The sequence below is a fragment of the Sipha flava genome, unplaced genomic scaffold, assembly GCF_003268045.1.
Source record: "Sipha flava isolate LNK unplaced genomic scaffold, YSA_version1 303_pilon_pilon, whole genome shotgun sequence".
NCBI classification, from domain to species: Eukaryota; Metazoa; Arthropoda; class Insecta; order Hemiptera; family Aphididae; genus Sipha; species Sipha flava.
In genome coordinates this window covers 288,809-316,523 of record NW_020272979.1, presented here as the reverse complement: position 1 = coordinate 316,523, position 27,715 = coordinate 288,809, and the positions used below count along the sequence as shown (strand labels likewise).

The following is a 27,715-nucleotide window of genomic DNA, read 5'->3' as shown; positions in this document are numbered from 1 at the left end:
AAAGGGATAGCGGGCGCCGGGAAGGGTTGATGTTTGATACCAGCAGAAGAGGAAGAGGTACGCACAGTAGCGCGTGGTATTTTGTATAATCGATACGTTCGGGATGCGGGTCATTCATGCGTCGTCGCATCCTCCAAACAGCCACCGTTCTGTATGTACGCGTATCTACGTGCATGCATTATTTTATTACATAATACATGTACATATGTTCTTGAGTTATATTATAATATAATAAACGTGTGTATATTTGTTTTTTACGTGCGTATTATTTATGTAAATAATATTTATTCATAAATAATGCCTACATAGATAAACGTCCTTGGTTAAAGTTGAAATCCAACGGGAGTCGTTTAACAGTGTTTAACTTTGTATAACTTCCCCAATAATATTATATTATATCTAAACGTTGTTTTTATAATACTCTAGGAGAATAATATCTATCGATTTTCACTAGAAATCTGAAAAAATATAAAAAGTAACTTTATCCATACACTTATTGCACAAACCATTGTATGCCGATAGTTATTTTTTTTACGGTTTTACACCCGTGTGCGTATGGGTTTGTGTGTGCATTTTGTTTGTCTATCTACGAAAGTAATATTAGCGAATTTTGAAAGCCAACGATTCAGGATCCGTAATAGAAATCATACTTGATTTCATATTGTTATTTATAAAATGTATGTGCACATGGTGGCATATATTTTAGTAAGTGATTTTTTTTATTGTAAACAATACTCCACAACAAAATATTATAAAATATTTTCAAACGTTTCAACTTACCTTTATGTATGAATTTAATTTTTTTTATATTTTTGTAGTATGATTTGTCTTATGAAATGTTTTTAAAATAAAATGGATGTTTAAATTTAACATACAAATATTAAAGATATACAATTACATTATTTATACATGTTTCGTCGTTGATAATAGATAATTTTAGTGGCAAAAATATTAAAACCAATCATTGAAATTAGTGAACTTTTTTGATTATTATATTCAGTATATTTACATTATTAAAATTGTTTGATTTTTTAAATTTCGCTCATTTAATTCATGTATAACTAATATAATTAAAAAAGTATTTATTCAACAAAAAATGTTTCATTGAGAACCTGAATCCTAACCAAAGGTGGACTAACTCAACATTTAGGACCCAGCAATTTGCTTAAAATGGCCCTGGTTTAGTTAATTAATAAACCCAAATGTTTTTACTGCGTTTAACTCATTAACCGATAGTTATTTAGGTATCTACCAAGTATCGATAACAATACGGTCTATAGAGCCATTATTAATTGATATAAATATAATAAATAATATTAAAAAATAGCTTAAATAAAATTAATAATATTGTACCTATAACCTTCCAATTTCCTGATATTAATTGTATTAAAAGGCATTATATTATGTAATAATACAAGTATAGTATACCTAAAATACTACGGCGTGTACTGTATAAATCAATATTGTTACTCTTATTATAAATATTTATTAGATTGGTCCAAATTAAAAATAATGGCTCCAATACAAAAAGGCTCAGGCAACGATCGTCACATCTTCACTCGAGTCAATCTCCCCGATCCTAATTCGTTATTATTCAAATTAAATGTGTAAAATATAGTTATTTTAATGTTATCATTTAGGTACCATAATTAAAATACAATAGGGTAAAAAAAAATATAAACTATCAATTATGTATTAAAGTTTATATACAGTATTTAGTTAATGATCGATTTCTCAATTTTGTACAAATTATGTTAATACCTTTGCTCATTTAAATTTCAACTTATTTACATAACTTTACTACCTACATGGAATTAAAGAAGTGTAATAAATAATAATTTAACTAAAGATTAAGTGATTTGCATTTATTAAATAATATATTATGCGATACATTGTATTGTTTTACGTACGATTCCCATTTTAATATCACATATCTTATATTAATAAGGCATAATTTAAAATTTCAAGTATCAAAAATTAATAAGTACAAACTTAAATTAATATAAATACGAGTTTCATGAATTTCGCTTGATTCTATAGATATATTCGAATTCGAACATTTTAAGACTTAGTTAAATATTAATATTTTAATATTTGTATTAATATCTAATATATTTAATTTAAACATTAAAATGTCGTGTTCATATATAATAATACAATAATTTAAAATATAAGAAAATTATTATGTCAATTAATTATTAATAATTAACTATTAGTTGTAGTCTACTATTAGATAGTCATTTATAATTTTATCTATATATTTTGGCTGATCGAAATAATGATTTACAAAAATTTTTATTCTTTTGATATTATAAGATTAATTAATATCATTACATAATAAATATAGTTGTCAATAAATATATTTAGTTATATAATTGGATAACTTGTATGAAAATACTAATATTATATACTCTAGTATAGTAGAACCTCAAATATCTGGTGTAATGGGATGTAGTCACACGAATTAATAAAATCATGATTAATAAAGAATTTTCATTTAACCATTTTAAATTACATTTTTTATTCTTTATTACATTTTATTTGACTAATGTTATATACATACATATTATCATATTTTAAAAGTATCAGACCTTGAAATATGAAGTAATCAGTCTGTTATTGTGGTTTAAAATGATTTTTCTTAAACTCATGACTTCATGGGAGTCAACATTTTTCGTTTAAGAACTTCAGGACATCAACTACTTTTATAAATCTACTTATAATACAATACATTCATTTTTTATTTATTTAATATTGCTTATCATCCTTAACTTACGTACCATATACTACTTACGCGCCTATGCCATTACTTTTAAATTTTCAGAATTACGAGCATGATTAATCGCGAACACGGATAATCGAGATCCACTGTAGGTTAAATTTCTAATTCACTAAGTATTGTAGTATATAAAACATATGTGTAATAATTATTATATTTTTTAGTGATTTGAATAAAAATAAACGCGTATCCATTCCTATTTATTGTGTTATGTCGAGAATTATTCAATAAATAATATTAATAAAAATTCTAATACTGATTTCTAATACTGAAATTCTAATAACTTTAAAACTAAACAATATGTATAATATTTTAATTAGATGTATACCTACCTACCTTTTATATAAGATTTATCTTAATGAAAATAAATGTATTCAAAAGAAGATAATTTGATTATTTATAAAAAATAATTCACAACACATAATATTGAATATTAAAATAATATTTGAAAATAAAATAAATAAGATGACAGAAAATATTAAATTTTGTAATTATATTATTTTCATCGTATTACATAATAATTGACTATTCAGGAATTTGCATGATAAAAAAACTCTTCAACACGTTTATACTTTTAATGATATTTTAAACTTAAAAATAAAATACTTACACTTTTTAATTTAATTTTTTTACGAATAATCATTTATACTTTTTGGATTTTATGCAGAGAAAAAAATTTCAAACCGTCATTAAAAATGTTTATATTACATAAAATGCACTTAAAAATATTTAAATATAATATATTGTACATTAAAAATGAATTATAAATATTCGCCTTCATTATATTTGTAATAAATAAAACAACATAATAATAAAATAAGCTTATAAAATTGGTGTTATCCTTAAATATGGCAGTCAGAAATTCATTTAAGATATTTTAGCATTTTGTACGTTTAAAAATGTTATCGAATTGATCAAACGCACATGTAATTTTATAATACATACATTGAATAGGTATTTTAGTTATTATTTAAATTATAAAAATAAGCACTTATTATCATATTTAATAAAAATAATGATTTAATTGAATTATTCTATTAAATAATCTATTAGTTTATAATGTATTATTATAATCAAAAGTTATACCATTAGCTAGTTTAAAATAAATTCCTAATATGGACATCGAAAAGAAAATTTTATCCAGTCAATAATTTACTTCACCTTGAAATTTAAAATACAACAATTATGAATCATGAGCAAACGTATAATATTAAATGTTTAAAAGTGATATATTTAAAGTTAAGTTTCATGTTGCGGCTATACACCTGCGTTTGTAATAATAATATTTTTCATGTGTTTTAATGTTTTAAAACATCGTACACATGGGTATTATATTGAGTTATATTATTGTAGTTTAGTATTTATTATTATATAATTTAATTAATTTATTATATTTATTTTATTTCTGATTTGGGCAGTAACTAAGAAAAAAGAGCTTAAATATTTAAAAAGTTTATAGTAAAACATTAAAACCGTAAAATCAATGAAATTTCACTGCCGATACTCTGAAATAAACTTTACTTGAACAGAACATACGACTTTATTTGGTGGTTCGACGGACGACGTTTGTATCTGTCAAAATTGTGGTTGAAATATGAAAAAGATAAAAATAAATACAATATCTTGGAGGATACGAATAATCGGGATTCGTAACTTGCCTTGTGCCGCACAGCGTGTCGTACCACTTGACTATAAAATTGTATTCTGCGTTGCACTATGTTGATAATGAGAACGATCGTAGCGTTTATTGAACATTTGTTAAACTCAATACTTTTTTTACTGAACAGTAATGAATAATTTATTTTTAATAGTCTTCCAATGTACAAATCCAACAAAAAAAAAACCATTTAAATATAGTAATAAAATTGAATTTAAATATATATTTGGTAGTTTTATATTTATTGAGGTAAATATAAAATTTTCCCAATCATAATTTTTTCTTGTTAATTTATTTTATCATATCATTTAAATTCAATATTTAAAATTAATTTAAAATTACCTGAGTCTTTTTTATCGCTTATTTTAACAGTTTATCAATGATTTCTATTATAAAATCTAAGTTAGGTGTAAAAATGGAATCTTTGTGCTTTGTCATTAATACTGGGATATGAATAATTATAGAAACAAATTAAAATAAACTTTACCTATATTATGAGTTAATTTGAGTTAAAGAGTGAAACATAAGCCCCATAATAGAAGCTTTGTTATTATCTTTACAATGCTCTAAGTAAAAATTAAGGTTAACATAAAAATCAGTGGGGCTTATAAGAATATTTCCTTGTCATTTATTGATGATAACTTGGTGGAATTAATAATTGTGTTATTCATTCATAAAATATTCAAACTCGGTGAAAAATATATTGCACATCATAAATAACCAAAGTTATTGATTGGAAGTTATTCATACTAATATGAAAAATAAATACCGGAAAAATAAAATAAACATTTAATATTATATAATCAATATTCGTTCAAAAATTGTTGAAGCATGTTATTTTGTTATTTTGGATTTTCTTTTTTGAGATTAATTTTAAGTTATAATTTTGAAAATTGGTGTTATAGATAAAGCAAAGAAGAAGTATGAAAATCTATGTGACGGCAAGGATGGTGGAATCAGTGAAGTATTGGTAGTAATGTTGGAGAGATCACCTGGTTCCGGTCTAGGCCTTAGTTTATCCGGTCATAAAGATCGTACAAAAATGGCTGTCATGATATGTGGTCTGAATCCCAACGGTCCAGCTGCCAAATCCGGATGTTTACGGGTTGGCGACGAAATTTTGGAGGTATGGATTTCTCACATAAAAGATTAATAAAATTGCCCCATAAAAGTTTTGTAACAAATATCCCACGGAAAACTTGAAGAGCATGTTTAAACGTCATGTTTTATCATTGTAAATATATTTACAAATATATATAGCGCATGCCTTGGAATCGTATACTTATTTTCAATTTTGTTTTCAACCACTAATAATGGTTAAAAAGTACACCAGAGGAATATTTAGATTTTTTTTAGGTGGCTGGGGAATTTCTCCTTAATAAAATTTCACAACTCAACCAATTAAAAACAAAAATTTTTATTGTATAATCATAATTTTTTTTATCAAAATCAATTGAAATGAAATAAGTACATAGTTATTAATTATCATTTACAAAATTAATGAAATAAAATACTTACATAACAAAAGAAAATAAACATAATCATAAAGAAACAATTTACTTTAAATTTAAATTTAATCGTTACTATCAAAATTGTTGTATGCATAAATAGATATAATACATAACATGAATAATTTGAAACTAGTAATTCATGAACTTCTACTATATACATTTTACAGGGTTAAAGTAGACTCAATACAAATTATGTACACCTTGTAATTTTTTCGTAATAAGATAATTGTGAATATTATATTTATTAAAAACAATAGAACAAAAACCATAATGTACGCAAATACGAATTTATATTATCTTAATATTATAACCACTAATTTAAAATAAGTAGTAAATGTGTTATTGTTTTTATCATGTGCCCGCATCGTATGTATTTAGTTTTATTGTAAATCTTTGAGACAATAACGTTTAATCAACTTTATAAGTTGTATTACTGTATTATATTATTGTAATTTATTAGTTAATATGTTCATTCATATAATTCAGACAATCCAACGATAATAGTAAATTTTAACTAATTAAATTTAAAGTTAGGAACGGGCGTTATTTTATCGCACAATATTTTGAACGCGTACAAAAATCTACCGCGCGTTTTAAATCTATACTAACATCCGAACGTTTATTTATGGTGCGTTATTAATCAGTAACTGCGATATTCATGATAAATATATATTGTTTACTTCTATTTAATATGTGTCTATATTTCAACCAGACAACAGCATCATGGAAAAAAATAATATTATTTGGTTTTTGGATTATTATTTATAATAAAATAGAAATATGTGAATTCATCCTTTAAATTTGACACGTTTTTCCGAAAATGCATTTAATTTAACTTTCGAAAGTATCAAAAGAGATTCAGTGATTTTTTTTTAAATTATTTCCGGATGATCGTGTCGGCATTTGATGAACTACCAACTATGTATCTTGGCTGTTGATACTAAGTATCCAAATAACGAATAAACGAATATTGAAAATAAAATAATCGGTCGCGCGTCGTATTACTGTGTGTGTGCTCTCCACGTAGATATTATTTTAATACATTTCGACAGAAAGTTTTTATCACACGGTAAAGTCTAGGTAGAGACAACTGTTTTCGAAGTGTGACACTCGTGGTGTGTCATCTTAATTTACTTAAACAAAATGCGCCGTAATTTTACTGTTTTGCTGTAAAATAATGTCCATATTTTCCTAACCTTATAGTGTTTTAATGACTAAGAAGAAGTATGAATAATGAGGAGGATTGGAGTGTACCTAAGAGAGTACCAGAAGGCCAATAAAGGTTTCTTCTGAGACTCAGAAGTTCTTTTATTAATAGATGTAGTTGTAGAAAAAAAAATCAATAAAATATATGTGTATACTGTATAGACGTATATAATATATATCACCGGTTCTTAACCTTTTGTAGAACACGGACCTCGGATGAATGATTTTTCGAAATTGCGGACCCCCTACCAATTTTTTGTCGAATAATTTTTTTTTACAAAACATCTCATGTTATCATAACCAAAATTATAATAACTATTTTATATTACAAATTATAGAGATAGAGATAACAAAATAAACACGTTTATAATTATTTTTATTAAACTTAATTTTTCATTTTAAACTTTAACAACACTAAATACTTTAATTAAAAAAAAAATTGTAGTAAAAATTATTTTATTTTTAATATTCTTAAAATTTAATTTTTATTTACATTTTTATTTACTCAATTATTAAGTCTTAATGCGATGGTTGACGTTGTATTTCAGTTACGAGATTTTGAACATCGGGGTCAATACTTGAAAGCTTTAATCGTAGTTCAGATTCGACGTTTTCTATTCTGTTTCGAAACTTATTCTTAATATAAACAAGAGCGAAGAAGGCTTTTTCTCATAAATAAGTTGTGTGGAATAGAATTAAAACTTTCAGAGCTTTACTCAGTAATTCTGGATAATTCTTTCGAACATGCAACCAAAAATTGCCCAATGACTTTTGATTGAATTGAATTTTTGAACTAGTATCTGTAGACATTTCTACAAAGCTATCTTCCTTCAATGACGTCAGTCCATTTATTTGATGAATATCAATTTCAAAAGGTTGTCGAATCCAATTTCTACTTATATTTGGGATAGGAAAGTAATCACGGAAGCTACGTTGCATATTATCCATGTGTTGTATAAAATATTTAAAATCGTTATCTGACAATTTATCTTCAGTTGATTCAATAAAAATTTCGAGATTTGGAAATGGATCGTAATTCTTCTTTGACAGCCGAAGACTCCACAGTTCCAACTTTTTAATCATCGCTTCAATCTTATCTTCAACTTTGAAAATTGTAACTTGTATTCCTTGAAGACTTAAGTTAAGCGCATTTAAATGAGTAAATAATATATCTGATAGATATGCTAAAGTAGCCAACCAAGAATAATCATTCACGCGTTCACTCAACGAAAATGATTTATGTTCGATAGAAAATAATCTTACCTCATCTTTCAATTCAAATAGACGAGAGAAGAGTACTTTACTTCGAGATAACCAACGAATTTTAGAGTGCAACAGAAGTTTATAATGTTCATTATCTATGAATTTGCAAAGTTGTTCAAAAATTCTTGAATTCAATGATTTTGATTTTATTTTATAAAATTTACAATTTTTACAGCTTCGTCCAAAACTGTTTTCAATGGTATTGGTATTTTTTTGGGAACTATAGCTTTGCGATGAATGCAACAATGATGCCATGTGACTGATGGTATGATTTTTTTAATCCGTGCAATTAATCCAGTAAATGTTCCTAACATTGTGCGAGCACCATCTGTACTAAATCCTGCACATTTAGTCCATTCAATTTCATTCGCAATAATATCATAAATTCATTAATTTTCCTCGTCCGTTGTGTGTACCATAGTGGTTACGAACAAAATGTCTTAGGAAATGACATTTTCATATTCGTATCTCACATAACACAGTAAAATAGATTTATTAGTTATATCAGTACTTCCATCTAGTTGAAGACTAAAGTTGTCACTTTTATTAATTCTTCTTAATAACTGTTCTTTAATATTTACTAATAAGCTATCAATTTGTTTTTTCATTGTATCATTTGACAATGCAATTTTATTTAAGATATTTGCAGCTTCTTTGCCGATCATTGCAGAAACCAATAGCTTTTGCAACTGGTAATATCAAATCTTCTGCAATCGTGTGAGGTTTCCCTGATTTCCCAGTAAGTAAGGAAACTGCAAATTATGCTTATACCAAAACCGTCATAAAATCCATTCGTGTGTGGCGGCCTATTGCGGACCCCCAGGGGGCCATGGATCACAGGTTGAGAACCGCTGATATATATAATATATTACACACTCATATGTATAACCACTGATTATAAATAGTATTTATAATCAATGGTATAACTAATATTACTATTACATAAAAAAAACAGTATTTGAATGTTTGTTTACAAAAATCTCAAAAGCTATTGGACTGACTTCAAAAATCTTTCATCTAAGGCCTATTAAGCCGCCACACACGAACGGATTTTATGACGGATCTGGTCTGACGGATTAAATTCTTAGGTCCTCGATAGATTTGGTCCGTCGGACTAGGTCCTAAGTTGTGTCCGCTAATAAAAATCCACTTTATTTCGCGGATCGAATCCACCAGCGGACTAAATCCGCTAGTTATTGACGGAAATCCTTTGACTTTTGTGCAAAGGATCTAGTCCTTTAGTCTTTCAAAACGTACTAAAAGACCTGCGGATTTATTTGACGGAATACAGTTTCCTTATCAGTCATTATTGTTATGTTATTAATTTGTGCTAAGTAAATGTTATTTTATACTCATACATTCTAAATATATAATTGATATTTAATAATATGAATAAACATAATAATAATAATATGCCTTTGAGAAAAAAAAATTGATAACTGCTGCAGGATTGATGGTCGTTTACCATTATACCTCGAAGAAAAAAATGAAGATTAAGTGGGTCAAAAAAAAGCTCACTAGAAGGGACTTGTTTGGTCATATGCCATTATTAAAAGAGTTGAACGAAATGTAAAGAATTATTATTTAAAAAAAAAATTCAAACAAAAACACTGAGATTTACAAATTAATAAATTTAAAAAAAAATCTTAAACTAACCGTTGATAAGTAAATAGATGATATTGTATCAATGATAAGGATAAAAGAAAAATTATTATCAATAAATAAAAATTTCTTATCAATGTTCGCCGGACTCAATCTTTTTAATTAGTGGAGAAGCGAGAGACTTAATCCGTCGGACTAAATCTGCTGGATTTTCAGTTTTCAAAGATTCAATCCTTAGAACACCATACACGGTAGGACTTTTTAGAAGATTTAATCCGTCAAAAAATCCGTTCGTGTATGGTGGGCTATTAGAATGCTGTTATCCCAGAGTAACGTAGGTTATATTCATTACTTGAAAAATTAGGAATCCCTACTAAAACTTCAATAATATAAGTGGAAATATAATAAATATAAATCCCTGTGTTCCGAGTTTGAACTACGGGCTCAGTGGATTAACTTTTTGTATTTTTTTTTACATTTTTTTTGTCTTCTTTTTACATATTAATATTATAATTGGTTGAGAAAAGGTTTTAATGTTTAATACGACTTGGAAAAATTGACTTGATATCCAACAATAATAATAAAAGTAAATTTGTATTTTCGTCGTTCCGTCGTCGAACACTATATTGTAGATATAGCGGAAGAAATTGCCTTAATACCCCGTATACCTATGAATTCTACTGATTTACCTTTCCAGTTTAAGAAAATTCAATTCTCCATTAAAAATCGTTCGCTATTACTCCCGATGGTTTGAAAACAAAAATAATATTTACTCTGAAGTATTTAATTAAATTAAATTAATAAATTGAAATATTATTTAATTTTATTTAAGGAAATATTTAAAAAAAAATCGTATTATATGTACTAATGATGCACAAAATAGGTTATTATTACCTCATGATTATTAGGTTATTTAAAAAAATTGTCTAAAATTAAAAAAAAAAATTAAAACAGAATAATCCGTACAGTGATTTTTTACGCGCAATGATGTGCACTGAGGACAGCTATAAATATAAAAGAAGGATAAATTGTAGGTGATACAAATTTCACCAGGTCAAATAATTCTAATCTATGAAAAATATAGTAATAGCAAAGCGAAATAAAATAAATCCTAATCACTCAGTACTGAAAGCCACAATAAATAATTTTATCACAAGTAAAAATGTTTGATGCCCAGTGAAGTGGACACGGATCAACTTGTATTTACATATATATACGAATATACAAATTTTGATGATTTCCATCGAAAATTCAATTTTCTACAATTCTATAAACTTTATTTATTCCATAAGTACAGTTTCCACATTTATGAATATATACCGAATACAAATTACATATTAAAAATTCGAAACTTCATCAAATTGACAAAAATGAAATAGTAGATTTACTCTATTATATTTGTTTAATAACGTAAAATGATATATACAATTCACTGTGATTGTACGAGGTAATAAATAATAAATCCATAATAAAAGACCCAATTTATGAACGGGCTTACAATACGACATGGTAGCTTTTTTTAAATTTTCTGTCTGTAAGTGTATCTTAAAGGACATCTGTGATATAATGTTATATGTACATGAAAATCCCAAGACCAAGCTGAAATCTGATATGGTCTATGTGCAGTCGTGGAACCTTTGTCACCTTTACATATACTACTACTGTGTTTTGGTGTTACCATAATTCATCATCATACCCACGTATAATGGATTTTTAGATATATATCGGCACGGTCAGTTATCTTCTTCACAGACCAATACGAAACTATGGAATTTGTTGTTCATGTCCATTCACCGAAAATAGATTGTCTGGAAATCGTGTTGTTTTATTTTCAAGACTAGTATATGACCCTTAAGCATAGAATAAAATTGCCATTTTTGCAATTTATTTTCGTGTGTACTTATAGAATTTTTGTATACCCGTTATATACAATGTGTTCATATTTATTTGTTATTCCAGTTATTATTACTACTCCTAATTTATTAGTATGAGTATTATTATTGGTTTTCATGCAATTTTTTGAAATATCCATATAAATATAATTTTGGATTATGGTTTTATGTGGCCTTGAAATTTTAACAATCTTATCGTAAAGCATAGCGTTAAGTAAAAAGCGTATAATATTATAATTCACATTAGTTGGTGCTTAATTTTTCCATTGATTTCTTTTCTCATATTTGATGTCGCTTCAAAGGTAAAATACAAATTTTACCTTGTGAAATCAATGTGTGCACTACTATAGTTGACTGTATTGCTCCATCTAACCATAGTTGAACTACAATTCTACATTTATAAATTCATCGAATAACAACAATGTTTAAGCTGTAGCTTATACATGTAGAATTTACTAGTACAATATGTGAATTTGTATGCATAAAAAGATTATATTATACGTGTATATAAATATGGCCATGTTCACGGACCACCTTCCCTTTAGCGTACTCATAACTTATTCATGGATACATAACTACCCTTCAGGCTTTGATATTCACTCGGTAACGAAGGATACGACCAGTGAGAAGGGGAAATGGGTTTAATTTAAAATGCATCACGTTATATTGGCTCAGAATCTCGTGACTCATAATCGTCAGAAGGGACTTTTTTTTATTGACAGTAAAACCTATTTTATGTCTATAATCTCTTATGTAATTTTTTAAAAAAAAAAACTTCAACACGAATGATTCGTTATAATGTAACCATTTAATTATTTTTCATTTCCATTGTATTAACGTAAAATAAAAAAATAATTTTGTAAAAATTTATCTTCTTTAGCTTGTTTATAATGATACTAAAATACGATATACCAACATTCGTTAATAACAACGAATATTTTTTGTTGTAATATGAAGGATCTGAAAAAAAGCTGACATATGCAGCTGTGATGTATAGAGCACGATTTAGCAAGTTATGGTAGATAAATGGAAGTAGGAGTGGATTCGGACAAAAACGATTGACCTATTTTGGGTTCTCCTGTAGGCTTAAAGGTCAAATATGTATATATTTTTCCACTATAGCAAAACACTCTTTTGTAAAATAAATTTCCAATACAATATAATTAAAAATGAATAATACATTTTTTATATTTTATTTCTTTAAAAAATACTTTTAAAATTATTTGTTGAAGGGCGTATTGTGTTTATGTATTAAACCTGGGTGGTTAACTAAGTGATATCCTATAAGCAATGTAATACTACTGAATAATAGTACCTAGAAAGTATTTTACTTATCCGAATTTAATACATTTTAATAAAATTGATATAATATAATTGTTTAGTAGTACATTTTATATAGTATAATGTTTTCTAATTTTTATCTCGAGCAATTTCTAAATAAGTACAATAAGTCCATAAATATATACTTATCATTTAAATAGCATATAATACTATGTATCTATTTTAATTTATTATTGAAGGTATTCTAATTTTTTTAAATTTCTTATTTAAAAAACGTAATTAAAATTATAATTATAATTATAATTTATAGTTATTTAAATTCAATTCAATTAATAAAATTTTCATTTATTAACCAACGATAATCATCATACTTATGATTACGATGTATGATAAGCCATGTTTAATACAAATTGTAAATAATAGATAATGATGATAATAGTAAAAATGTATAAAAATACTTTTTTTTTTTTTTTTTTAAAAAAAATTTGACTTTATTTTGAAATATTACAATCTATACAAGGTGTACAATAAGTAATAATTATGGTGAAAAGAAAGAAAAAACTATGAACTAATGATGACATGGTAGGAAATCTCTCATTAGAGACACCTAGTGGCTTTACAATAAAATTTACAATTTATTACAATAATTTAATTTAAGCAATTTATAAAATTTTTAAGTCGCGGCACCAGTTCCGCTTGAGTCTTCTAGTTGGATTTCCGGGTAGTGCTGGTGTAGCAAGGTCCTTGATAAGTTGGTTGGGGTTGGATAGAAGTTTTGCGTGGAAGCGTTTGTAATATAGAGTGGCTGTATCGTTGACAGAGCGGATCTTGATATCGGAGTTTATAATGTTATTGGAGACATACCAGGGTGCTCCTGTAATTAGACGACAGCAAATATTTTGGAAAGCTTGAATGGTTCTTTTGTTTGACTTTTTGGCAGAACCCCATACTACCACCCCGTATGCCCAAAGTGGTTGTATGAGAGTCTTGTATAATAATATTTTAATGTCTAATGTTAGGTTTGAGCGTAGGAGTGGCCTTAGTAGGTGCATTCTTGAATTCAGCTTTTTGCGTTTATTCATGAGGTGAGATGACCATGTTAGTCGTAGATATTTAACTTCGTTTGAATGAGGGATCATAATATTATTCATTGTTATTGGAGGACAGTAATGAGGCCTAAGAGAGAAGGTAATAAAGGAAGACTTTGTTTCATTTATTTTTATTCTCCATTTAACGAACCATTGAGAGAGGATGTCAATGTGTGTTTGTAATTGGCGACTTGCAGTGGTATGATCTTTGGCCGTAGAGAGGATTGCGGTATCGTCTGCATAGGTTCCGAGGATAGTAATAAAAATACTTAAATAACTAAATAAATAATGGCCATTTACAATTGTTAAGTACTAATACTAATTATTACTGTACACTTATTATAAATTACTTATGTTAATGTATAACTTACATTTAATGTATTCAATATTTCAAAAATAAAAAAATGGATGATAAAAATTATTAAATATGAATTATAAAATTTGACATATTTAAAACGTAAATGTATATTGTATTTTATACTTAGAACTAACTCTTGAATGACATATGATTATGAAATTATATTAGCCGTTTTATATTGTAGTGTACCAAAGTTCCTTATTATCTTTCAATGGGTTTATATAAATCAAATGTTATATAAACAATACTGTGACTTATTTTTTTCGAATTAATATTTTTATAAAAGTAAAAACACACATGCATAGAAGTATACGATGAACATAAATATATAATGCATATGATTAGAGTAAAAACAAATAGCAATTTTATAGATGATATAAACATTGTGTACTTGTTAATTAATCGATTTTACTGACAATGAAATTACACTATAAACATGTTTTATTTGAGTATTTGAAACTAGTAGGAAATAATTAATAGTTGAAAAATCTAGTTTAATTCTGATTGTGACAAGCTTAGCATAATTAATAATTATTTTATCGTGTTATTACTTTCTCTATGAACTTAATATTGTGGGGCTCTAAGACATTTTTAGTGTACCTTTTGCATCTTATCGCATTTAAACATTTTGAACATTTATAAATAAAATAATATTTATTATATGTAATAATTACATATAATATATAAAAAAAAACACCAATAAAGTTTAGAGAAATGAATTTGTGCTTAATATAAGTTATAAGTTTATAACCATATTCATTATCACATAAATGCGCTTGTTTTCTCAGTAAACCTTGATTAAAAATGAAAAATTACATTGAATGAATATATATTTTGATAATTGGTTTAATAGTATTTATTTAATTTTCTTGAAATTAACTTTGTAATATAATTAATAGAAAAAATTAAAAATGTTATTGTTTTAAGTATTTAAATATCTTAATATTAATATTTGTTTTATAAGTTTTATTGGATGGATAAACTATTATAATTATTTATAACATAAATTTAATTTCGATTTCAAAATATAATTAATTTTATATTCATAATATATAATTGTTTTTATAATTATTTTATTTTAATAAGATATTTCAATAAAAATATATTATATTTATTATTAAATCACTTAATTATAAGCTATTAATAAAATAAAACTAAAATTGATGTTTAGCCTAATTTATTGTAAAATTGTAAAATTACATAAAATCAGTTACTAAAAATAGTAAAAATAGTATCTCCGAACAATTATATTATAAAATATAAATTATTCGTCGATAAATTTGGGTTAAACTGAAAACACATTTATGATTAAGGATTTATTCTAAAATTATAACTTAATATAGCTTATATAATATATAATATCATAATATGAATATTTCTTAAAATTTAAACTAACCACATGCATATTTTTTTTTTTTACTTCGTGTACTGTGATAAAAGTTAGTTAAAGTGTTAGTTGCAACAAAATTTGTTTTATGGATTCTAACTCCATTAATAATCTTGGCCCGTCATTGACTTAGTTTTTGAATTAAGAATCAATAAAAAGGTTTAACTAATCCAATGGATTAAAAACTTTTACACGTTAATTTTTTTTTAGGTTAATGGAGTAGTTTTACATGGAAGATGTCACCTAAATGCTTCAGCCATAATCAAAGGTATACCAGGACCGATTTACAAAATAATTGTCCTGAGGTAATCTTTTACTATCAAATTATTTATTGTATAGTCCATTTCGTCCGTAATAAATTTTAACTATCGCAAAGTTACCTATTAACTGACAGAATTATTTGAGATAAAAATGTTTGTAATGTTCGAAGCCATTTATTAAATGTTATAGGAGACCAATGGCTCTAGATGAATTAGCTGTGCGACCAATCACTCAGTTTCCTATTACGCTTGATGACGAAGTAAGTATCAACTTGTTGTTCAGTATTTATTATTTTTTCCAGTACTTAAAACTAATGTTGTTTTTGGCAGACGCCGGAAGAGAAATATGCCAATTACAAAGGTCTACGGATCGTTACTATGAAAAAGGTAAATATTTCTGTTTGTATATTTTCTATAAACATGTATAATACACCTATATACCTATATACCTTGTAAAATATAAAAATATACTCCTGTCCAATATAAATATGTAGGCACTTGACTATTTTTTCTCAATTCCTGTATAATAAATATACTTATTATCTGTGAATTTAACTAAAACCTCAAAACTTGCTTACAAAATTTAATTTTGTCTACTTTAAAAAAATGAAATACATTTATTTATACTTATTAATACATACACGCACATATACATATATTTGTACATCTGTATGTATGTATGTATGTATTTATAAATATACATAATTTGTATTTAATATCACATTGTACTCACGCTCTCACATCTCTCGCAGGATTAACCACTTATATAATGTCGTGTAGTACAGTTGATTTGATATGTTTCCTATAGCCCTGTATCAGTTTTGCATACGAAGGCCAAATCACAAATTCACCCACACAACAGGTAAAAGAACACAGCACACTGGATCGTTGATTGATGGTTTTTTTATTTTTTTATATTTTTTGTTTGTTTATTTATAATTTTTTTCTTAAAATAATATAACTTTGCGTAAAAAAAAGTGTAATCCATATCGAACATAAGAGGGCAACCGCAAAATATAATACCTATAATTTATTTGCGTCTTATATGCTCGTTGAATTTATGATTTTCAACCGTATGCATATAGTTCCGATGAAAACCCATAAAACACATTCATGGTTCATACACCTTAAAATACATATACACATGTTGTTTGTATATACGACATAATTGTTATTCTGCTATATTATAAACGTAACTGCAGTGAAAAATATGAACGAGATAATCAGTGGTGTTGAGAAGATTCAAAGCGTTTGCCCTCCAGTGTTCTGCGTGAACGTCGTTATAGTAAATATTTTGAGGTGTAAATGTGTAATCGTTATATTTTTGTTTTATTTGCATGTGTTTTACTAATGTAAAATATAATCATATATACGATATATTACATATATCTGACTACTGCTGCGAGTGTTTTAAAATTTGAAAATAGAGTTTTGACATACTTACATACAATAGTAGTCTGCCATTAAAAAAATAAATAAAAAAATATAAAAAATACTAACAGCAAAACGTAAAATATTTTGATTTCAGAGTCCTCATGGTCTAGGCATAATGATTTTGGAGGGGAAACACGCGGAACTCGGTACCGGTATATTTATATCCGACATACAAGAAGGAAGCCCGGCTGAACAGGTAAATAACAATAGTTTTCTAGGAAATGCGGTGTTGTACTCTTGCACATTTTTCTGTTTGATAAAAAAGTAATAGTTCCACGTCATTTCAGCTGTACAAATATTTGCTATAAAAAAAAAAAAATAATAATAATAATAATAATAGTTTATCTCCCACCGAAGTGTTGAACAAATTATTTTACAAATATTCTTACACCAATTATGTCTATTCTTCCTTTACAGGCGGGTCTGACGGTAGGCGATTTGATTTTGGCTGTAAATAAAGATACATTACTGGGTAGTAACTATGATGCGGTGAGTAATAAAATTAATAAAATAAAATGTTTACAAAATTCAATTCATATTAAATTCGCGAATCGTCGACGATTTTTCAGGCATCATCATTACTAAAAAAAACTGAAGGTGTTGTTACGTTGGTGGTATGTAACCCGCGTAAGGATGACAGCGGAACGGCTGCAGACCAGAAGAATGCGGAAAAACCCAAACAACCGGAAAAACCGAGTAAGTCAATTGTTTTCTGGTCGACTTTCTTTTTTTTTTAAGTTTCATTCATTACGCTTTTTATTATTATGTTTTTTGCTGCATGATTATGTTCTAACATTGCATGGGTCATACTGTTTTAAAAAAAAATAATTTTTATTTAGTAAGTATGACATTTAAAAATATACGAAAATTGATAGTTAATTATTGGGTTTCTAAGTATATATTTTTTAATAAACCGTTTTTTAATATTAGAATCTCAATCGCCTGTTTGTTTGGATCATTCAGTCGAACCACCGCCAGATCCGGCCACTGCTCCAATAAAACCTGGTGTCGAATCGACGATCGAAATCAACAAGGACAAAGTTGGCTTAGGTCTTAGCATAGTAGGCGGAACCGATACATTGCTGGTATAGTAATAATAATAATAATAATAATAATAATATAATATCATTTATATACATTTATATATATATATATATATATATATATATATATATTAGTAGTGTATTGCAAATCTGAAATAAATTATAAGTTACTGTTCACACCACAACTTTCTGTATTGTTTAATGTTAATAGGACGTAGTCATTATTCACGAGGTTTACCCAGATGGCGCTGCAGCCAAAGACGGTAGACTTAGATCCGGTGATCAGTTGTTGGAAGTGAACGGAGAAAACTTCAGGAATATAACGCACACCGCAGCGTTGGGCGTTCTACGACAAACACCGGCAAAAGTATGAATTTGCACGCAATAATATTACATTATAATAGGCAACCCTCACGACCCACATTAAATATTGTCCATATTTATTATAATATTTTCATGTAATTTGCATTGTTACTACATGATTTTATTTATCACCATATTAATAATTTGCTTAGGTGACCATGGTTGTGTTACGAGACGAGTCTTGCATTCCAGACGAAAACGGCACCGAGTCCACGGACATATTGACTATTATGGACACATTCGACGTGGAATTGACAAAAAAGCCTGGAAAAGGGCTGGGGTTGAGCTTAAAAGGAAGGAAATCCGGTTCAGGGATATTTATATCAGATATTGTAAGCTTAATAATATTTTAATATCGTACTTTAAACTATTGTAATTGCACTGAGCATGGTAAATTATATTAAACTGACTTTTTTTTATTGAATATTGTACATAAGGGCATAACACATGATCACATCACAAAAATAAATAAATGGTCGTTATTTTCAATTAATTTTAAAATCAAGTGAAATTTATAATAATAATAAAAACATAAGAACATGGTCCCTCCCCTCCCTGCCTTGAGTATATTAATTTAACTGATATATATATATATATATATATATATATATATATAATGCCTCAGTTTGTGCGCGTATTGGTGACAGAGGTAGGCCGCAATCCACTTTAAAAATGTTATGATCCTACAGGTATGTGTCTCACCCTGTTCCAACGTTTCAAGACTTAATATTATTATTATTATTTTTTTTTTTTTCTATTGAATTTGTAATTATTATGTTGGTTTTAAAAAAAATTGTCAATCGGGATGAGATTTATAACAAAATAATATGTCAGATTTTTAAAAATGTTAATTAAGTTTTATAAAATCTTTACACTAAAGCAGTAGTCGACAACTTTTTTGGACTCTTGGACTACATTCACAAGTTAAAAAAGGTTCACGGGCTAAACAATACATGACATTTATATCCTATTCAATTAAATTTCCTCGTTTTGAAATTTAATGCGGGCCGTATAAAATAGACGTGTGGACCAGATACAACCCGCGGGTTACCAATTACCGACCACTATACTTAGGAAAAATTAGTGTATTTGGAGAGTGAATAAAAGGTCGTGAACATCGTGATTGAAGGAGCTACCATTAGTGACATTTTAGCTGTTGAGTATTATTTAAATCATTTAACCGAGTATACATGAACTGCGCCAACATTTTTATCTATGTTGAAAAGGTATGATTTAAATCATGTCCCATTTGTAAAATATACAAAACTATTAACTTATTAAGTAGTCACTATGGTCGTGTATTTTTTCAATTATATCACAGAAATTGTAGTTTTGTCCAAAACCATAGTATTCGTAAAAATACGTTATCGAATAACTACTGCGGTAATACGACTACTGTAGGTTATCACTACATCCAGCATAGGTCTACTTGTACCAATAGTATTTGTTTTAATCAGTGACGACGACCGAGCAATTCGTGTCGTAGCGCAATTCGTGCTTGAAAATTATTTTAAACTTTAAATTTCTTAAAATTGATGGGCCTCTAAGTTCGGGTGATGTTTAATGGCGATGTACGATCAAAATTTTCACAACATTTTTAAATACAACAAAATTCGTCTTCTTCTTCGGTTAATTCGGCCACTAGGACCATCCCGACATACATCCTTGCCTCCAATTTTCTCTATCCGCTGCCTGTATCCTCCAGTCTAAACCTCCTTCTAACGTTTTCACATCATTTCTTACTACGTCTTCCTATCTCAAACGTGGTCTTCCCAGTGGTCTTTTCCCAGTAGGGTTTCCTTCTAATACTATGCGTATGAGTGGGTTTAGGCTACAACAAAATTACTGAATACAATTTAAATCGTAACCATTAATCATTATCAAAATTATCAATCGATGGTACAAAGTTATTCCTTCCAGTTAAAGATATACGTATTTACGCTCTGGTGCGTATGTACTGATATGAGTATAAATGTTATGCATCGGTGATGTCGGATATTGAATCATTCGAATTTTCCGTGTATACAGATGGCTGGAAGTGCGGCCGGAGCTGACGGGCACCTGATGAAAGGTGATCAGATTTTAGCAGTGAACGGGCAAAACGTGCGGAATGCTTCGCAAGAAGAAGCTGCGACCGTGCTGAAGACGACAACAGGAAAAGTTACGTTGAAGATAGGTCGTCTAAAGGCGCGGTCATCCACGTCTAGCTCGGACAAGTAATAATATTTTATATAATAAATATTTATAATGAATACATTATTTTTATCACACTACCCAAGTTTAGGTGCTTCTACCAATCCGCATGTAAACTATGTAAACTAGTTAAGTTCTAATAAAATATTACCAAAAAAAAATTGCAAGTATATTACGATATGATCGAAGACAATAACATTGAGCCTTGGACACCGTTTATGAGTGTTAACAAATTACGATTGTGATAATATACATGTATAATTTAATACAACATGCATATTTTAGCATATTATAATATGTTTAGATTTTCATCATGACACTTTATATGTTTTTTTCATGCTTTACTCTGGGAATACGTGTAGAAAATGATTTTCCGGTTCTGTAAGTAAAACGCCTACGTATAACTTATAGAGTTTCTGCGATAGAAATATTAGTTCCGTGTACATGTGTGTGTATGTGTGTGTGTGTGTGTTACGTGAAGTAGACGTACATAATATATTATGTACTTTTGAAACAGTAGTTTGGTATTTATAATCAGTTGTACGCACATATACATTGATTATCTTTGCGTCAGTTTTTTGTCGTCAGACTAATAATAATTATGATATTTTATAATAATGTTGCATGATTGTTTGGAGTTTTTTTTTCCGTAGTAATTATGTGATATTATTTATCGCCGTAGCCGCGTAACCGAAAGCGTTAACAGTATGTTATTAAAATTATTATTATTATTATGCTGTTCGGTTAATTGCCAGTTGTGTTTCGCTGCCTCGTCGTAAGCGCGCGCGCGTATCGGTGTTCGTCGTGGCCTAATGAGACCGATTTGATGCGTGCGCTACGTACTGCTGTTCGTGCCAATATCGTATACATAATATTATTATTATTATTTTTTTTAAATTTTTTTTTATTATATTGTACGTTTGAAACACGGCCGTGTTACGCTGTCGATCGGTTGCGCGTCCTTGACGTGACGCGTGTAGAGCGGCAAACCTATCCTCGCGTGTGTATCGCAAAATCGATTGGGGACAGAAGATTCAAGCCGTTCTAATAATGTATAATGTTGAGTTATGTCGTTGTACACGTATTGGTTAAAAAAAAACTGACAAGCTTTTCGCGCGTGTTAATTAACACGTATTAATAATACACTGTGGTTAAAGACACCACGCCAGAAGTACCCAACCCATGGCCTGCTGGTTGGAATCGGCCCGCGGGAGAATTCTAACCGGCCCGTGACCGTTTTATAAAATTATAAATTTCTTATAGGTATAAATAAAAATTACAAAAACAATCTGAAAACAAACTAGCGACTAGCATGGAAATATTCAGTACTTTAAACATACACGATAAGAGTCATAAATTCGATTGGTGATTAAAAATGTTGTGAATTTGGAAAAAATAAGTATTTTCAAAGGGTGTTTGGTGGAGATAAGGAAGTAAGATTAAGTTAGGTGTATGAGTAAAATATTTAAACTACAAATTAAACTGTTTAACTTATATTTCATATTGTGATACCACAAAAAAAAAATATTATATAATCGACTATCGAGAAATCGTAGTATCAAGGTTATTGATGTTTTAAAGTTGAACGGAACGTTACAAAACATTCCACATCGTCTGTTATTATTGTTATCAATTATAATATGAATAATATTCATATTTCATATCAATCAGCAGTTTCACGAGTTCAAGATAAGCCATTTTTTTCCTACGTAAAATTTGTAAAAATCTCAGAAAAATTTCGAGGGGAGGGGATTATAACACCCAAACCTCACTACTAGTTGCACCACTAGATGTATAATCCATTAGATTAATGGTTCTGTGTAGTGCATATTTCTTTTCTTGTTCAGTACAATATTATGTTGGAAACTATTTAATATTGAGTCATTTTTCCTAAAACGGTGCTGTGCAGTTATAATGTTAAAATTCAAATTATGTAATATTTATACTTTACACTCGGCGGTATAGCTATGAATTCTGATATTATATTATAAATATTCAATAATATAGTATTAATTTGTTAAACTTTAACTATTGCAATAATAGTTGTAAATTGTACCAAGCATTACTTTCTTATTACATCAAAATAACGCGTAACAAAGAAAGAAAAACATTTCCGGTTTAATTCGATAAAAGGTCTTTTCTTGAAAAATAACTTATAATATTCTCTGGAGTGAATAAAGTTTGATTCTTTCATCTAATTTACATCCTTGTTCGTGGGCGTGGGGTGGTCATATTTATAGATAATATTAGTATATATTCTTATATTATCTATGTGCATATTCACCAGCGGGCAAAATGCTGTCCATGATAAGTTTTTATCCGAACGTCGTCTGCAGACCAGGATATTAAGCGAATGTATACCTACTGTCAGTGCTATGCCTATGCATAAAGCCGGTCCCATACGATTCGTGTACTCGGCGAATAATCGTCAATTGTGATGCTTTACAAGTCGTGTATGAGGTGTTTAATCGTCAATTAGACGATAGTAGTAGGACGATTATTTTTACTCGCCGAGTCACTCGCGGTTTCCCGTCGATGTCGGATACAACACGAGTGACTCGTGCTGATAAGAAATTTAATCTTGGATTTTCCCCCAAAATAGACTATTATTTATTGTGAATATCACAGGAGTTTATAATACGAGTCGTGTAGGAGCATTGGCGATGACGAGCATTGACATTGGCATTGACGAATAATCGGCGAGCACACGTGTCGTGTAGGAGCAACATAATTACAAACATCGTACATCGTACAAACTTGGCAAGTACACTCGCCGAGTATACGCTCGCAAAGTACACGAGTCGTGTGGGACCAGCTTAATAATACTATGAAATTGATCGCCAGTCCCCGAAAACTCCTATAAACTACGACATGTATTGTTTGATATACATTTTACCGTAAAAACTTTCAACAAAATGCGGAACCCAACGCGACCTAACTTCCGAGTAATGGCCTAGTGATATTTTGTTTTGTTATATTCGTTGCTGTGTGTAGTGTAAACTTGCGTCTATATTAATATATTGTACATAATATTATATTTGACCTATGAATATATAATAACATATTATATCAAATAGACAGCGTGCGCACGAAACAAATCCATTTTATTCTATTTATCAAGGGGTATTTTTCATTTCATGCACGAAATACCGGGGGATTTATTACAAATTTGACATTTTTATTTTCAATAATAAATGAAAAGGACACTTCCTCGAAATACAATATAATGCTACTTGAACAAAGTACAGTGCATCGACGCAACGTTTTCCAGTGGCGTGTCCAGAGCTTAGGCCTGGTAGACCCGGGCGTACCCTGTTTTCAAATAGTTATTTATAGGGCTGGAATTTTAATGCACTAAAAAAATTATTTTATGACCTAAAACTCTAAATAATTCATTTACAAAATGCATTAACATTTTTATTTTTAATAATTTAAGTATAAATAAAATTATATGAATTATAATAAAAAGTTAAAAGACGGAAAAACTCAAAAAATGCATTTTAAAAATGACTTTAAATGTATTCAAAAAATTTATTACAAGTGTATTTAGTATAGTATTAGTTTAAATCTAAAAAAATAAGTTGTACACAAATCAAGATATCATAGACTTGTATTTCGTTTAATCTGGAAAAAACAATATATATTTTTTAGTGGTAGTGGTTACTACTCAGACGTCGTATACACTCGTTATCTAAATTTTGACATTTCAACTATTGTTCGATAATATAATACGAATTACGAGTACTTACATATAATTTGTTATATTTATATAAAAATCATGTTGGTGTAAAAACCTTAAAATAAAGTTTCAAATTCATATTTTGTTTCCAAAAATCCAAAAATTGCTCAAAAACTCTAAAATGCTCTAAAAAATTAAGAAAATAACCTAAAAACTAAAAAATGCAAAATAAACTTTCTTATTCTCATTCAAAAGTACACAAAACAAATTTGTTACAAGACGAGCATCGCACACTAAGCTTTGGAAAACAATGCAAAATGCATCGAAATCCCAGCCTTAGTTATTATTAATAGTTTTTTACATTATTATTATTATTATTATTTACTTTTTAATATCTTTAAATATTATTAACAAGTCAAATAGGAGGAATTATATGATATTACGAGTATATTATTTGATCATTTTTTCTAATTCAATTTAAAAATGGTATGAAAAGTTTATGAAAAAATAATAATAATAATGTGTACCTACCTATATAAATTAAAATAATTGTAACTGGGCCTGTCCTACATTTTGATCCCGGGCACGCCTCTGTTTCCAAATTCGTGAATCGGTGATTAAGTGTTGAATATCGTATTGATTTCCTAGTAGAAATATATTATTTTTATATTTATTGAACAATTTGTTTTACTTTTAAAACAATATTTACCACGAATTGTATTTATTATCAGCGAAACAATTGTTCTTTTAATTCAAGTTCTATTTGAGTATTTATTTCAGGGGGTGATGGAGAGGTTATCCCTTTAAAAATATGTATTTATTTATTAATTATTTACTTCTAAGACATACCGCATAGCCCTGAAAATGTACGATACTCAGGACCTGATTAAAAGTTTATCGGGCCTGTAGCCTAGTAGTACAAAGGGCTCTTAATCCTTATAATATTACCGATAGCTGAATTTTATTTCTTTAAAAAAATTATACAAAGTAATTGATTATACAGAAATATCTTTAACCTTTTTTAATATTTATCAATTTTCGTTACATGCAAATATACAATATTATTCTTTAAATGTAAAAATATAATTATAATATTTTAAAACTAACTTTATTCTCTTATTTTCTCTTCTTGGAACTCCACAATAATTTCATCTGTATTTATTTCTTTTAGTAGAGATCTCAATTACAGATACAAATAATACAATTACGAAAATTAAAAAAATATATAATCAAAATATAATTTAAACCTAAAAGATTTTGAAGAGGGTTTATGATAGAAGGCCCCTTTGGGGTCTTAAATATTTTATGACATGGAGCCCGGGCTCCTAGCCTCCGTGCTTAATCCGGCCCTGACGATACTCTTCGGAATAGAAGGTCTGAAATAAATACTTATTGTACCGCATACTCAATAAGTAATATTTATACATTACATTTAACACCTTTACTCGATGGTGTAAATAAGAGGGGTTTGGGAGTTCAATCCTTTAACCCAGTTGCCAAAATCTCAGCTAGTAAATATGTAATAATAAAAATAATTATTGCCTAATTATATTATCACCAACCACATATAATCTTTACCTACGCACCCTTGTTTCTATGTATCTATAACTAGAGCCGGATTAAGAGGGGGGGGGACTAAGCGGGCTATAGCCCAGGACCTCCAAAAAAATAAAATGGGCTTGCAGCTTTTTTTACAGTTATAGATATATAATTAGAAAAATATGATTTTAACAATATTTATTTAAAGATACAATCATATTAATTTTATTCATTCGAAATAATTGTCTGTGACAACCTGCATGTTATTGAATTAGATAGGTACATATACAACAAGCAATATACTGTGTTATTTCGTTTTATTTTATCGCTTTCAAAAAAAAAGTTTGAAGTCGATACTTTCTTTGTTATTATAAATAAATTGATTTCTGAACTTGACAGAAGATTAAATTCTTATAATCTTTTCTTTCTCAATTCAAATTTTTAGTTAACTTTAAAACTGACAATGACCCAGACATTAATTCATTAAATAACTGTATTTAGTTTTACCATAATGATCTCGACAATAACTTGAAAACAGAAATATCACATTTTTATTATTATATCAAAACAGTTTCTTCAAATATTGATAATTGTGGTGCTATAGCAAAACTTCAACGACAACTTATTGATGTTATTATTATTGTTGATATTATTGATGTTTTTCCAAATATATATATTGCACTAAGATTATACCTGACAATACCGTTGACAAATTGTGAAGCAGAACATTCATTCTCAAAGTTGGCTCTAATTAAAAATCGATTAAAATCTACACATGGAAGATAGGTTGAACGCATTAACAATTATGTCAATTGAAAATGACATATGTAAAAACTTTCATTTGATGGCGTTTTAGATACTTTTGCATCAAGTAAATCTAGAAAAAAATATTTTAAATAATCATTTATTTGTATTTTTGTGTTATTACCTTATATTTTACATTTTAAAATTTAACTAAATTGTATTTTTTAGTAAATTAGTATGTAATGTAAATTTGCTGTCTGAGAAAAAATATTTTTTTTATCTATCTAATAAATATCAATTGGCATATTATTATAAAAATACTTTTTTTTGTAAAATTAGGGCCCCAAAAATAAATTAGTCCTGAACCACTAATTTCATTAATCCGGCTCTGCCTATAACTAATACTTATGTGTTCATAACGTTTGATCAATGTCAA

At 28.0% G+C, this 27,715-nt stretch overlaps 1 protein-coding gene across 5 annotated transcripts in view; it reads left to right on the top strand.

The window, feature by feature from the left end:
* Positions 1 to 27,715, top strand: part of LOC112686274 (multiple PDZ domain protein-like) — a 73,478-nt gene that overhangs the window by 44,937 nt on the left and 826 nt on the right. For 2 of the 5 annotated variants that reach the window (XM_025558479.1, XM_025558478.1), the window contains 12 exons: positions 5,342 to 5,562; positions 16,235 to 16,329; positions 16,475 to 16,544; positions 16,615 to 16,671; positions 17,093 to 17,146; positions 17,813 to 17,914; positions 18,136 to 18,207; positions 18,288 to 18,414; positions 18,649 to 18,803; positions 18,973 to 19,128; positions 19,277 to 19,456; positions 21,153 to 21,340. In XM_025558479.1, the coding sequence (XP_025414264.1) occupies positions 5,342 to 5,562; positions 16,235 to 16,329; positions 16,475 to 16,544; positions 16,615 to 16,671; positions 17,093 to 17,146; positions 17,813 to 17,914; positions 18,136 to 18,207; positions 18,288 to 18,414; positions 18,649 to 18,803; positions 18,973 to 19,128; positions 19,277 to 19,456; positions 21,153 to 21,340 (1,477 nt within the window). Of the gene's footprint in view, positions 1 to 5,341; positions 5,563 to 16,234; positions 16,330 to 16,474; positions 16,545 to 16,614; positions 16,672 to 17,092; positions 17,147 to 17,812; positions 17,915 to 18,135; positions 18,208 to 18,287; positions 18,415 to 18,648; positions 18,804 to 18,972; positions 19,129 to 19,276; positions 19,457 to 21,152; positions 21,341 to 21,679; positions 21,699 to 27,715 lie in introns of all 5 variants that reach the window. The other 3 variants (XM_025558482.1, XM_025558480.1, XM_025558481.1) reach the window with 3 other exon arrangements.